Source organism: Cervus elaphus, chromosome 29 (genome assembly GCF_910594005.1).
Source record: "Cervus elaphus chromosome 29, mCerEla1.1, whole genome shotgun sequence".
Classification (NCBI taxonomy): Eukaryota; Metazoa; Chordata; class Mammalia; order Artiodactyla; family Cervidae; genus Cervus; species Cervus elaphus.
This window is the reverse complement of record NC_057843.1, coordinates 60,923,452-60,937,040: the sequence shown is the minus strand read 5'-3', so window position 1 is coordinate 60,937,040 and position 13,589 is coordinate 60,923,452. Positions and strand designations below refer to the sequence as shown.

General features: G+C 49.8%; 1 protein-coding gene across 6 annotated transcripts in view; it reads left to right on the top strand.

Moving 5' to 3' along the window:
* Nucleotides 1-13,589, top strand: part of ANKS6 (ankyrin repeat and sterile alpha motif domain containing 6) — a 51,243-nt gene that overhangs the window by 16,398 nt on the left and 21,256 nt on the right. For all 6 annotated transcript variants that reach the window (XM_043890924.1, XM_043890919.1, XM_043890918.1 and 3 more), the window contains exons 7-11: nucleotides 871-1,069; nucleotides 1,843-1,892; nucleotides 4,765-4,968; nucleotides 5,988-6,141; nucleotides 8,839-9,008. In XM_043890924.1, coding sequence (XP_043746859.1) covers nucleotides 871-1,069; nucleotides 1,843-1,892; nucleotides 4,765-4,968; nucleotides 5,988-6,141; nucleotides 8,839-9,008 — 777 coding nt within the window. The remainder of the gene's footprint in view (nucleotides 1-870; nucleotides 1,070-1,842; nucleotides 1,893-4,764; nucleotides 4,969-5,987; nucleotides 6,142-8,838; nucleotides 9,009-13,589) is intronic.

The following is a 13,589-nucleotide window of genomic DNA, read 5'->3' as shown; positions in this document are numbered from 1 at the left end:
ATTTGCTGACTGCACATTCTAGGGCCTCGCTGCGGTCCACAGGCCCCCATCAGCTGCTGCTGGAAGCACCAGAACCGAGCTCCAGCTGCTGATTTCTAAACTGCAAGTTGAATGTATCTCTTTGAATGTCTTATCCTCCCAGCCCTGCTCTGCTTGTTGAAAATCAGAATTATTTTTTCCCTTTTCCTGGCTGGGGTTCCAGCACTTTCTCAGATCTGCAGACTTGGCATTCTGCTCATGTCTGTTGCTCACCCGAGGCCCTGGATCCTTCCTCCAGCGCTGCTCGCATAGATCTCGTCATCCTTGCCTCACTGCCGTCTCTAGGCCAGGCCTTGCAGCCTCCCTTTGGTGCCGTGCCAGTCGCCTCTGAGCTCTCGTGGGCTTGTGTAGATGCCCTGGGGGTGGCACCTGTCCTCTCTCTAGGTGAAGAGGCGTCAGCTGCAGAAGCAGATGGCCCAGGCCTTGGACTGGACAGCCTGATAGCTCTCACGTTGTTACTGGAATGGGGGAAAGGGGGTTACGCAGTCTGAGATGTTAAGGTGTTTGGTGTTGCCTCTGTGTCCATCTGTCCGTCCCTGTTTGACTCGAAGACGTCCAGCAAGTTGACATCACTGGGTCTCGGTCTCAGACTGTGCAATGAGGAGATTGCTGCAGAGCCTTAGCACATTGGGTTCCCTGCCGCCTCCAGGCTATTGGGAAGGCCCCCTGCGGGCTGGGTCAGGAAGGGTTTAGAGAGAACTAAGGGTCCTGTGGTCGATGGTAACGCCCGCAGTGGGCCCAGGAGAGGGGAGGGGGCTCGTGCGGAGTGTGGTTGCTCTCCCTGGGCTCCGTACTGTGGGGCTCGACCGCTGCTCTGCATTCCCTTGGCAGTCCTGGTGGAACCGCATGTCCAATCGGTTCCGGAAGCTGAAACTGATGCAGACACTGCCGCGTGGGCTGTCCGGCAACCAGCCGTTGCCTTTCCGTGATGAGCCAGAGCCAGCGCTGGACTCCACAATGAGGGCGGCACCCCTGGACAAGACCAGCCGCTCTGGGCTCCCCGATGTGGCCCCCATGACCAAAGACAATGGTGAGAAAAAGTTGCACGTGCGGTAGAATTTCCAGAGTGGTCAAAGCCTGAACCTCTCTGCCCTCTTCCTCTGCCCTTCATCCTCCCTCCGGGGCTGATGGGATGTGACGCTGGTGCAGAGTGGCTAGTTTGGTGAGGACTTAAGGGACAGAAGTCCATCTGAGGGACCGGCTGCTGAGGGTAGAAAGGGGCGGCTGGCAGCAAGCCCCAGCTTCCTGCCCCGTGTGCCCTGCTGGGAAACCTTTGGCCAGTCCCTGTCTCTCCCTTGCCTATGACAGGCGATTTTCCCACTTGCCACATGTGATTGGTCTGCACCCACCAGCAGTGTTTTGAAGTAGAGTGAGTTTCTGGGGTTGGCGTGGGGGTGGTGAGCTCCCCACCACTGCAAGTATTCGACAGCTTGGATGAGTTTGCCAGGGCACTGAAGAAGATTCCCACACTGGAAAACTGATTAGGCCAGATCCGTTCTAACAATCTGACTGTCCACACCCAGACTAGTTCCTTGGGTACCACTGTTTGAGACAGACTATTGAGCTCAACATACCACTGTCTGACCCAGCATGACAATGGTGTATGGAAAAACACACTCTAAGATACCTTTTAAATGCTTCCCTTCTCTTCAAATATTGAATACCAATTATTATTAAATATTTAATCACTCAAGAGAGTCGATTTTCCAGGATGAAGGCTGACCTGGTCACTTGTCCTCATGTTGTGGATTCGTTATGGTTGGGGGAGGGGGTCATTTCAGGAAACTTCCATTTGTTTCTCAGGTACTGGGAGCACAAGAGGAGAAAAGGAAGATGTGTTATTGACAACCATGGTGAGTCTGGGGCTTTTCTAAAAGCATTTCAGGTCTCTTCCAATCGTTAGCGGATTGATTTATGAGGAGGGATGTGGGCACATTTGTCTTTCTTTGTGGTGGTTACAGATGGGGTCGATGTCAAAATGTGTAGCAATGGGTGTATCTCTGGCACCAAGGAATCAGAATGGATGCCAGCCCTAAATTCTGGGTAAGGCTGTGCTGGTGCTTAGCAGCCAGGGCTAAGCCCTGATCGCGTCATCAGGGACGTAGCGCTGAGTACAGGGGCCGTGTCGGGGTAGGAACTGATGGTGACCTTGGACTTACCGTTTTGGTTGTGGAGAGCCAAGGAGAGAGGAGTCAAAGAAGAAAGTCTGTTTCCAGCTTGAGAGAGGCCTCAGTGTCCTCATCCATAAATTAGAGATGTATTAATTTTAGGTTCGGCTATGAGTAACAAAATCCCCAAATGATTGGCATAAATTTGACAGGATCATATTTCTCTCAAGTAAGTGAAGTTCAAGACTGGTTCGTTGATCTGTAGAATTAGGGACCTAGGTTCCTTTTACTTGTTGGTCTCCCTGGCATGGCCTCTACTCCCAAGGTTACTTCTTGGTCTAAGGTGGCTGCCAGAGCTCCATCCGTTACTGCTTCATTCCAGCTGACCCCAAAGATGGCTGGAGAAGAGGTGGCCATGGGCACAGGCCAGGTGTCTGTAAAGAAGTTTCCTGGAAATTCATGCATCACTTTTTGCTTACATTAAATGGGCCAGAATTTAGTCACATGGCTCATTCACACTGCAGAGAAGTCTTTGTTCCAAGTTGGTCATGTGCTCATCTATCAGGCGTGTCTGCGAGGGATATACGGAGGATGGATATTAGGCGATAGCTAGCCTTCTCTTACGTAGGAGATGCTATCCCTCATGGTTGTAGTTTTCAAGTACCATCCCCAGGAATATCTTAACATAACCTCTGACCCAGAGTGAACTCTTACTTATCTGCTGTGTGACCTTGGATGTGTCACATCACTTCTCTGGGCTTCATTTCTCCGAAATGAGTCTCCTGGTTGGAGTTGGGCTCAAGTCCCTTTAACTCTGAGGCCCTAATCTGCAGGCTGGCCAGGAGAGGGCAGTGTTGGAGAGAAGACGGGAGCAGAGGTGCCCCCACAGAACTAAGCTGCCCCAGGGTGTTTGGGGCCCTGCTGGGGTCTGTCTGCTCTGCCCTGCTGTGAGATAGGTATAAACTGGTGTCTGCACACTGACCGTGGGACTTACAACGTTTGATAATGTTAATAAATAGCAATAATTGCTTTCAGTATGTAGACAGAAATGCTCTTACTGAATTTTTGGAAGATGCAGTAAGGTATAAAGAAAAAATTGCCCTTGGTCATACATCCAGATATAATCATAATTGACATTTTGTGGCATATATCTTTTGAGCATTTTTCCTAATCATTTTTTATATCTGTGAATATGATATCATGCTATATATATAATAAATACTTAGAAGCACTAAATATGTACCAGCCCAATGCTTATTAAGTGTTTGCTGTAGTTTACATATATTCACTCACTTTTATCCCAAAAAACCATGCCAGGCCAGGCACTGTTGTCGAGTCGCCAAGTCATGTCCGACTCTGTGACCCCATGGACTGCGACATGCCAGCCCTCCCTGTTCTCCACTATCTCGGAGTTTGCCCAAGTTCACGTCCACTGAGTCGGTGATGCACTGGGATCTTCCCCCATCGTGCTGAACCTGCCGTATTAACGGTTTGGCATGACCATCTTTTCTGTGTCAGAAACACCCTTTGGCCCCATCGTGTCCAATGACTGAGTGATGTAACATTCCATCATCTCTTTATCCAAGACTGACCTGCCGGACTTTGGGGTTCCTGGTTTTTGTTTTCACAGCTCTGAGGGATTATCCTTATGCAGATGAGGTTGTTGAGGTCCAGGGGGGTCGACCCTTGTTCACAGACTCTCAGAAAAGCAGGACAGTGCCTGGGTGGGAACCCGGGAGGCGCCACTTCCCGTCTTGTTCTCTCCTGTCCCGCCTCCCTATGCCCTGTAGGGGGCGGCGGTGTGCCCACCTGCCCCGCAGCAGATGGAGGATGGCCAGGGCGCTCTGCTGAGGAGGCGTTTGCAGCCATCCTCGCGGAGATGCCCGCCTGCCCGGCTCCCGAGGCAGGTTTAGCTGTGGGATGCCCTTCCCTGCAAAGCACCATCTGGCGCCAAGTTCACTGTCTTTTCTTAATTAAAGTTACTGTGGACCGTGTGAAAGCTTTTCCTTGACGATCCACCAGTCATCATGGTGTGGATTTTATACTGACCCCAAATCGCATTTTCAAAACTTAAAATTGCAGTTAAAAATGTCAGCAGTGGGAGGTGTGGCTCGAGCAGGAAGGAGGTGGTGGGTGGGGGATGGGAGTGTCTGCTGGGCTCGCAGAGCCAGCCTGGGCCTGCCGGTGCCCTCACCCCGTCCTCCTGGAGCCCCGGCCCTGGCCACACCCGCTCCTTGCAGTTCTGCACGCTGGTCTTGCCCCGCTTGTCTCCAGTCCTTCCTGCATTCCCTTCGCTTGGTCTGCAGGCCCTTTCCCGGCCCAGCACACCCAGCGCTTCTGGGCTCCCCGTGGCTCTCCGCAGTCCCTCCCCCGTGCCAGTCTCGCTGCTGTGCACAGACCCAGGAGAACCTGGGGGCGTGGAGCGGAGCAGACGTGGGTATCCCTCGGCTGCTGGGAGGAGAGCTGAGGACATCACGTGGGTTTCTGGCTTGGCTGTGGTGGGGGGTGGGGCTCGGGGGCGCTGCCGTTCTCTGAGAAGCAGGAGAGACCTGGAGTCTTCCTCCCAGAGCCAGGAGCCCTCCTGGGGCTGGCCTAACCCACAGCCTGTCTTTTTCAGCTTCGAAATGGAGCCCCCTTCACCAGACTCCCGAGCGACAAGCTGAAGGCAGTCATCCCCCCTTTCTTGCCCCCTTCCAGCTTTGAGCTGTGGAGCTCGGATCGGTCCCGGACGTGTCACAGCGGGAGGGCAGACCCCATGAAGACTGTGCTGCCTCCGAGAGCCGGCAGAGGCCCCCCCGCGGCTGGGGGGGGCACGGACAGCGTAAGTTGTCCAGTTCACACACTTCGACGCTTCATCTTCCACTCTGATGTCGTGATGGATTGCAGGCAGAGGGACCTCGGATCCCTTCTGATATAGGGGGGCTGTAGCTTTTTGTTTTCTTTTAAGTGAGTGATACTCCTTTGTCTAATGAAACCCTACAGAGGAATTTAATGTGTAAGTAGAGTAGCGTGAACGAAAGTGGAAGCCCCTCTCGCTGGAATCCTGGAGCTCTGAGGAACACAGGTTGAAGACCTGATCCAATCCCCCCTTCCCTTTAATAGATGAAGCAACAGCCCAGAGAACAGAGGCAGTTGCTGAGGGTCCCCGAGCCGAGTGGGGTTGAGGATGCTGGGGCCAAACATCAGGTTCTTGGCTCTAATCAGGCTCCACACGACATTATTGCACAGGTTCAGGACCAGACTCAAACACTGGAGCCCACTGTGTGTGCTCCTAGAGTTTTCCTGCAGCCAGAGTGTGACTTCTGCCCTTCTGGCCCCAGTGGTTTCTGATCTGGTGGCCCTCAGTGTGTTTCTGTGATACACCGAGGCAGTCCCTCTCAATGTGGGGGCTGAGACCCTCGCGAGTAGGCTGCAGACAATGGAGATTCAGGGACTTAGGCCCTGACCCTGCTGCTTGGAGACACTCAGAGCCCCCGTCTCTGTCTGACCCCCTTGCTGCTGCCTTCCTGGACTGTTGTAGCGCCAAATCACTAGCCGGAGACCAAAGCCCTGGTGCCTAGGAGTGTTTAAAACGGACGGAGTGGGTTTGTGTTAGTCCACACTCGGGAGGAGGCGGGTGAGCCGTGGGAAGTGTTGTCACAGGGACTGAGCCTGAGCTAGTGGCCGGTCGAGTTGTCAGCAGGTAGCGGTGAACTCCCATCCCTTGGGGGCCGCCTAGCAGGCGGAGCCAGGATCAGCCGGGATGGGCCAGCTGAACTCCAGGGCCCTCCCCGTCGTGACCTGTGTGTCGGAAGCAACGAACAGCACACCCTAACTGCCATATCCGCCTTATTCTTGCAGACTCTCGTCAGGCCGGTTAAATTTCCATCTCTCTCCAGAAGCCCAGCCTCCCCCGCCAATTCTGGAAACTTCAACCACTCACCTCATTCCTCTGGCGGCTCCAGTGGGGGAGGCGGCGTGAGCAGGCATGCCGGGGAGCTGCATAACCGCTCAGGTGTGCACCCGGGCCGCCCCCTCCAGCAAGGCAGGAGGAGCGCTAGGGGTCGAGGGTGTGAGCTGCAGGCCGTCCTTGAGACCACCGCATGCACGCCGTCTTTCTCACGGATGTGCCCGAAGGATTTTTCAGTGAATTCACAACTCTGCGTTTGTTTGATGCAGTTTCTTAGGGCGAGGGAGTGGGGAGTGGTAAGGGAAGAGATAGTCTGTAATGGTCTATTTTGTTAGAAAGTTTTGCAAGAAACTAATAGAAATGAATAGTGTTTTTGTAGTGTTTAAAATCCTTGAAGGTTAAACCTTAGGTATCCTCTCATCCTGATTCTTCAGTGAACAAATGAAGGAACTGAAGCTCAGAGTGGTTGATGGATTTGCCCAGGAGTACACAGCTAGGAGGTGACAATTAAAACTCAAAGCCGTTTGCCCTCCCGTTATTTTGGGCTTGTGGCATACTTTCCTTCTCTTTAAGTTTACTTGTTTTCAGTCATTACATTTATTTACCATATTCTTTCAGAAAATATAACTGGCCACTTATTAGATATAAGCCAAAGTCTAGGTGATAGAGCACGTAGCAATAAAAGGTTCAAAGTCAGTTTTGTAGGAAGTTGTATTCTGGTGCAAACAGATAATTAAAAAAAAAACAACAACTAAGAATAGGTTTTTAAGTGGGGACTTTGCAGGTGACGGTAGTGGTAAAGAACCCACCTGCCAATGCAGAGGATGCAAGAGACGTGGGTTCAATCCCTGATCTGGGAGGATCCCCTGAGAAAGGAAATGGCATCCTGCTCCGGTATTCTTGCCTGGCAACTTTTTTTTTTAAAAAATCCGAGAATAGTAAATACTGTAAAAAAAACAAACAGAACAGAGTATGGGAAAAGGTGATGAGGCTGGTTACAGGAAACTCCCTAGTCTTCTCCTAGGGCATCCAGGATTAACGAAAGCGAGCTTTGCAGGAAGGCACATGCTTTATGCCATTACGTAGGAATGTAATGCATGCTTCTTGTGGGAAAGCTTGAAAACCAGCTAAAGCAAAAGGCAAAAAAAAGTATAGTCTCACCCACTAGGAATCATTGTTAACATTTTGATGTATATCTTGCAAGGTGCATCTCGCTTATTTATGAAAGAAGAATAATTTTTTGAGCACTTAGTGTGTGCCAGGCACAGTGCCCTTTAAGTGGGTTATCTCCTTCAGTCCTCCAACAACCAGTGAGGTATCCTCCCCAGTTTCAGGCTCAGGGGAGTTCAATGAACTCAGCCAGAGTCCCACAGCGGGGAAACGGCGGAGCCAGACCCGCGTGCAGGCAGGCTGACTTCTGAGTGTACCCTGCTTTGCAGCCTTTTCCCTCTTTGTGCCTGTTCCCACGTCGTAACCACCTTTTTATGCCAATGCACGTGTATCTACAGCATCTTTCATTTTTTAAACTTTTTATTTTATATTGAAGTAGCACTGAAGGAGGGCATGACAACCCACTCCAGTAATCTTGCCTGGAGAATCCCGTGGACAGAAGAGCCTGGTGGGCTACAGTCCATAGGGTTGCAAAGGGTTGGACACGGCTGAAGTGACTTAGCACGTAGCCAGTTAACAATGTTGTGATATGTTCAGGTGGACAGCCTGAAAGAGACTCGGCCGTACGTATGTATGTATCCACTCCCACCCAGACTCCGTTCCCATCCAGGCTGCCGCATAACATTGAACAGGGTTCCCTGTGGATAGCATCTTTTAAATAACCAAGCAGCCTTCCACTCCTGTGAGGTGTCACAATTTTAATTAACCAGTTCCCTCTTGTTGAACACTGAGGCTGTTGCAGATTTTTGCTCCTGTATATCCCACTCTAAGTAATGGCTTCAAAGTGCTGGGCTTACACACTTGCTTAGTGATTTGCTTAATGTAAGTGCCTCTGAGTCAGGGTGGCGGGGTCAATGGGTTTGTCTGTTTTTGAAGCTTTCCATTTTGCCCTCCGGAACGGCCCTGTTTACACGTAAAATATTTACAGCAGTGCTGACACCCGGCCAGTGCCCTGTAAGTCGTAGCTATCGGCGTCCCCCTCTGATGCCCTCCCTAGCCCTGGATATTATCATTTATTGGCGTTCCCCCTCTGATGCCCTCCCTAGCCCTGGATATTATCACTTATCGGCGTTGTCCCTCTGATGCCCTCCCTAGCCCTGGATATTATCATCTTCCCCTTTCCCTTCATCACAAGTCAGGGTCGCTGTTTGGAGAAACAGGGAGAGGGACCATGGCCATCAGGATTCGATCAAGGAAGCCGAGCCCCTGAGTGTTACGGAGTCAGAAAGCTATTGACCCAACTGTGGGAGTGGCTGGGGGTGTGAAGGCTCAGAGTGGGGAGATGGGGATGGGGTGGACAGTGCCGGAGGAGCCCTGGCAGGGCAGCGCGTGCAGCTGTCTGTCAGACGGCGCTGGGTGGGGCTGCTCTGGTCACCCGGGGCCGGCCTGGTGTCTGGCCTGCTGAAGGCCGGCTGAGTTGGCCGTGGCACGGTGGAAAGCGGGGACACACTGGGGCCTTGGGGGCCTGTCCGCCTGCCAGTTGTCATCGCAGTCCTGTGGCCAGCCCTGACCCAGAGCCAGGGGCTGGTCTGGGCAGTGCGGTTTCAGCTCAGCTGGGTCAGCGCCTGACGTCCCCTGCCCACGCTGCCGTGCCCCGGACCTTGGCAGTCATTCCTATTCCTCTCTCTTCAGGTGGCAGCATAGACAGTGTCCTCTCCCAGATCGCTGCCCAGAGGAAAAAAGCAGCCGGATTATCTGAGCAGAAGCCCAGCCACCGGTCAAGTCCTGTTGGGCCAGCGCCCAGCTCCAGCCCGTCTGAACCCCCGGTCTCCCCAGCAGGCGGCAGTGTTCCTGGTGGCAAGGTGCTTGTTCTGTTTCCGCCTCCTCCTCTGATGCTCATCGGTCCTGTCCTAGCACCGCTGACCCCCTGGGGAGCGTGGACAGTGCCGCTGTCATGGGACGACTAAACCTTCCATGGGCTGCCCCTGGGCTTTCCGAGAAGGGTGGTTTCCGAGGTCACAGCCCATGGCCTGGTGTTGTGTGCACGTGTGTTCACCTCCCCCTGATCTCCAAGACACCTCCAGGTGGGACGGGTGCAGAGGCGCGGGGTGCTGCTGGGGTGAGCGCCAGGTTCTGCCGTCCTGCGCTGGTCGTCCAGTCTCACACAACACATGTTTTTGTTCGTTGATTTAGAGCAGAAGGGTTCCTAGTGGTTTCAGGAGCAACTGCCTGGGTTCTGATCTCAGCCTCACATTTTAGCATTTAGAGTGGGGCCGGTACCTGGTACACCTGTGTAAGTGTCCAGTGTTACTGTTGGCAGTCCTGACGGTAATATTCGCCCTCCGACCCTGTCCTCCCACCGTCCACGTCTTTGGGGCATCTGCTCTGTGCTCACTTCCAGCAGCGAGGCTCCAGCAGTGAGTGAAGGGCTTGGGGGCCGTTCTCTTGGTGTCACTACAGACAGCATTGTGTCTCCTGGAGAAGGGAGGATGCTATGGGGCATGCGTCCTTGCTGATTCTTGAGGGCATCAGTGACATCTCAGTGGAGATCTGAAGGGCGAGGTGAAAGGGGCAAGGGTGGGATGGAATGAGACTGTCCCAGGGTGAGGTGATGGCACGTGCAGGGCTCCAGAGGGAAGGAGCTATAGGAAGGGTGCTGAGCAGGACAGAGCGGAGGCCTCGTCTGCCTCCATGAATGAGCCCCAGAGCAGTTACCGGGCTTCTTAGGTGGCCCTAGGGGTAAAGAACCTGCCTGCCAGTGCAGAAGACATAAGAGACATAGGTTTGATCCCTGGGTTGGGAGGATCCCCTGGAGGAGGGCATGACAACCCACTCCAGTGTTCTTGAGAATCCCATGGACAGAGGAGCCTGGTGGGCTGCAGTCCATGGGGTCGCAGAGACTCGGACACGGTTGAAGCAGCTTAGTATGCAGGCACAGAGCAGTTACCACATTAGCACCTGTGGGGTCTGCAATGCGTGAGACCCCCCACACGCCTCAGGGAGTGGAGGTCTTCCAGTGTCTGCAGAATCCACCCCTCCACCCCCTTAGTCCCTCCACCTGGGTTGATGAATGGGGTAAGCCCCAGAGTGTGGGTCCTAGGCATGAACATGAACTGGCTCCTTTAACAGGTGGTTCCCTGGATTCTCCATAGGGGTGTCGTAGCCCATTCCCTCTTCTGAGAGGACCCCAAGTCCAGGCACAACCCCACTTTTCATTTCATTTTCTAGATGGCTTAAGCTTTCTCCCTGGGAAAAGTTAGATCATCTGAAGGCCTCAGCCCTGGACCTTTGCCCAGAAGTGCTTTCAGAGATTAATATCGTAATGGATGTACAAGAAATAGTCTTTGTTTTCTGTCCAACCACTGTTAGTTACACAGTTTTCTTCATTATTCAAAGTCCCGTATGCAACTGGTCCTATATAATTAGTTTCTTTACAGTGTAACTCCAGAAAAAAAAGTCTCTGTATATGTAAGCATATTTTCTATTATGTTCAAAATTACTTGTGTACTAGGATTTATGAAATTAAGTTCCTTTTAGAATTCAACTCTAGGTACAAAATGTCTACTGATAATTCAATATATTTTATTTCATCCAATAGTAAAAATTCTATAATTAGCATATTTCTCTTTTTGCCTTTGCTGCTAGGAAACTCGGCTTCTCATTACAGTAAATCTGCTACTCTAGAATTTTGATACAGTTTTCCTCTTCTCTGTTGTCTAAAATTTTCTGTTTCTATTTTGATGGTCTTATTAGATGTGTTATATATTGTTAGCTTCCTTTCATTGGTGTTGGGAATAGGGAGGCATCTAAGTTATAAATTATATTAACCATTGCATCACCTGGATGCACCTGTCATATTTAAGGTATGTACAGGCTGTGTTCTGATGAAAGAAAATTGTGTCAGAAGATGCATTCAGGAAACAGAAAACTGGAGAAACAATCCAGTTCAATGATCACCTGATATTCCTAGCATAAGAATATGCTGTAAACTTGGGGAGCTACTTAAAAACTCAGATTCTGGGTTCCACACAGCTTAACTACATGAGATTCTCAGGGTAGGGTCTGAGGAATCTGTTTTTCTCTTCCGGGAGTGTTGCAGCCAGCCCAGCCCAAGTTCTTAGAAATCACTGCCCTAAATCAAAGGACACAGGAGTGGGCCTTCTGTCAAAGGCTCTAGCAGCAAAATGGAGACATGAAGTGCTTTTCAAAGACTCCCTTAGGAAGAATTAGAAATTAGTATTCAAAATATGAGCCTGATGATTCTGGGTTTTGCACTTTGCTTAAACCAAGCACTCTGCAGGGGTAGAATATTTGTAAGGCATGACTTCTGATGTGAAGTGTGCCTTAGCAGATACAGAATGGAGATGGGGTGGGGCCGGAGTGTGCTTTACTTCCCAGATTTCAGAAAGCCCAAAGGCCCCCTGGGAATATCAGCTTTCTGTTCCCACCCAAAAGGACAATGGTTGAAAACAACGCATTTCTTAAGCTTGCACATCTGTGGCCGGGCGGCCTGGCTGGACTTAGCCAGGCAGTGCTTCTGGACTGAGGGGTCTCTTACATGTTTGACTGTTGGCTAGGGTGATCAGAACAATGGGTCCATGTCTGTCCACAACAAGTTTGGACATGTTCTCATGGCAACAGTCAAAGGCATTAGTTGAAAACCAGTGAAGTTTAAGCAAGTCATCACACCCACTGCAGGAGACCACAGTTATGTAGCAAAGAGTATGGGTACAGGAAGGGTGGAGATGATGCCGTGACATGATCAGCCTGCCACACTGGAGAGGAAAGGAATAGTTCAAATATTTCAGAGCATCCCAAATCTTATATTTACCTGCCTCCTCCCCAATAATGTTGCCTACAGGCCTAGAGTATTGTGTTTCTTTGCCCTTGACTGAAATAGAATCTGTTTTGTAGGGATATCCCAGTTGTCTCCTGCTTAATCAGAAGCTTTATTATGGACTGGCTGTCTTTACAGAAAAGCAGAAGGAAGAATCCATTAATAATATAGACAGCTTATTGACAAAGTTTTTTAAAGTCTAAGAAAGGGACTTCTGTTTCCACTCTGGGATGTAGTTAGCAAGAAGAAACATTAAAGGCTTAGCAGAAGGAAAGGTGTACCCATTTCTAGGCATGAAAACTATTTATCTTGGTCTTTACTATCCTATATGAGATGTTCAATTTTTAACATAAACTATAAGACATGTAAAAAGGCAAGAAACACCAGACTCCCAACAAACAAGGCAGTCATCAGAATCTGATGTAGATGTGAAACAGGTGTTGGGATTATGTAACAGAAAGTTTAAAAGAACTACAGTTAATATGCTGAAGGCTCTAGTGGACAATCTGAACAGCATGCAGACTCCTATGAGGAGCAATTTTAGCAGAGAAATGGAAACTATAAGAACCAAATGGAAATGCTAGAAATAAAAAACAGAGATGAGGAATGCCTCTGATGGGCTCCTCAGTAGAAAGATTCTTTCCTTGACACAGCCAAGGAAGGAATCAATGAACCTGAAGATAGGGCAATAGAAATTACCCAAACTGAAACATGAAGTCAAAGCAAAAACAAAAGCCGAGCACCCCAAAGTTGTGAGATGGTAACAAATGCTCTTACACAGGTAATTGGAACCCCTGAAGAGAGAGAGAATGGTGGGGCATAAGGAATATATATATTTTTAATGGCCAAGAATTTCTCCCCCAGTTAAATCCGGATGCCAGACCACAGGTCCAGGAAGCTCAGGGAACACGGCATAGGATAAATACTGAAAAAGAGCCCCTCATTAGCGCAATTCACCAGGTTAACAGACCGAAGAATAAAATGCAGAAGAAGCACCTGGCAAAACTCAAACTCCGTTCATGATCAGAACTTTTGGCAAACCAAGAATTGAAAAGAACTTCCTGGACCTCATATAAAACACCTGTGCTTAGAATTGTCCTTGATGATAATAGACTGAGTGCTTTTCACCAAAGATCAGGAACAAGGATGTTGCCTCTCTCAACTTTGTAGCAAAACCTGTCCTATAGCTAGTTGTGATAAGGTAAGGGACAGGTTAAAGGTACACAGATAGGAAAGGAAGAAATAAAACTATCTCTAGTTTTAGATGATACGTTTGTTTACTCAGAAAGTGCAAAAAAGTTACACAAACCCTCCTAGGACTAAAAGGTGAGTTCAGCAGGGTCTCAGGATGTGAAGTCAATATACAAAAGTCAATTGTATTTTTATGCAGTGGCAATGAACAATTAGAATAATCAGACTTTTTAAATTTGAAACTGAAAGTATCATTTACAGTACATTAGAAATGTATTATATAAAAAGGAAATTATATGAAAATGTATTATGAGAATGAAATCCTTAGGTATAAATCTAATAAAGTATCTGCAGAATCTATAGGTTTAAAACCACAAGACATTGATAAATAAGCTTAAATAAATGGAGAGATAGA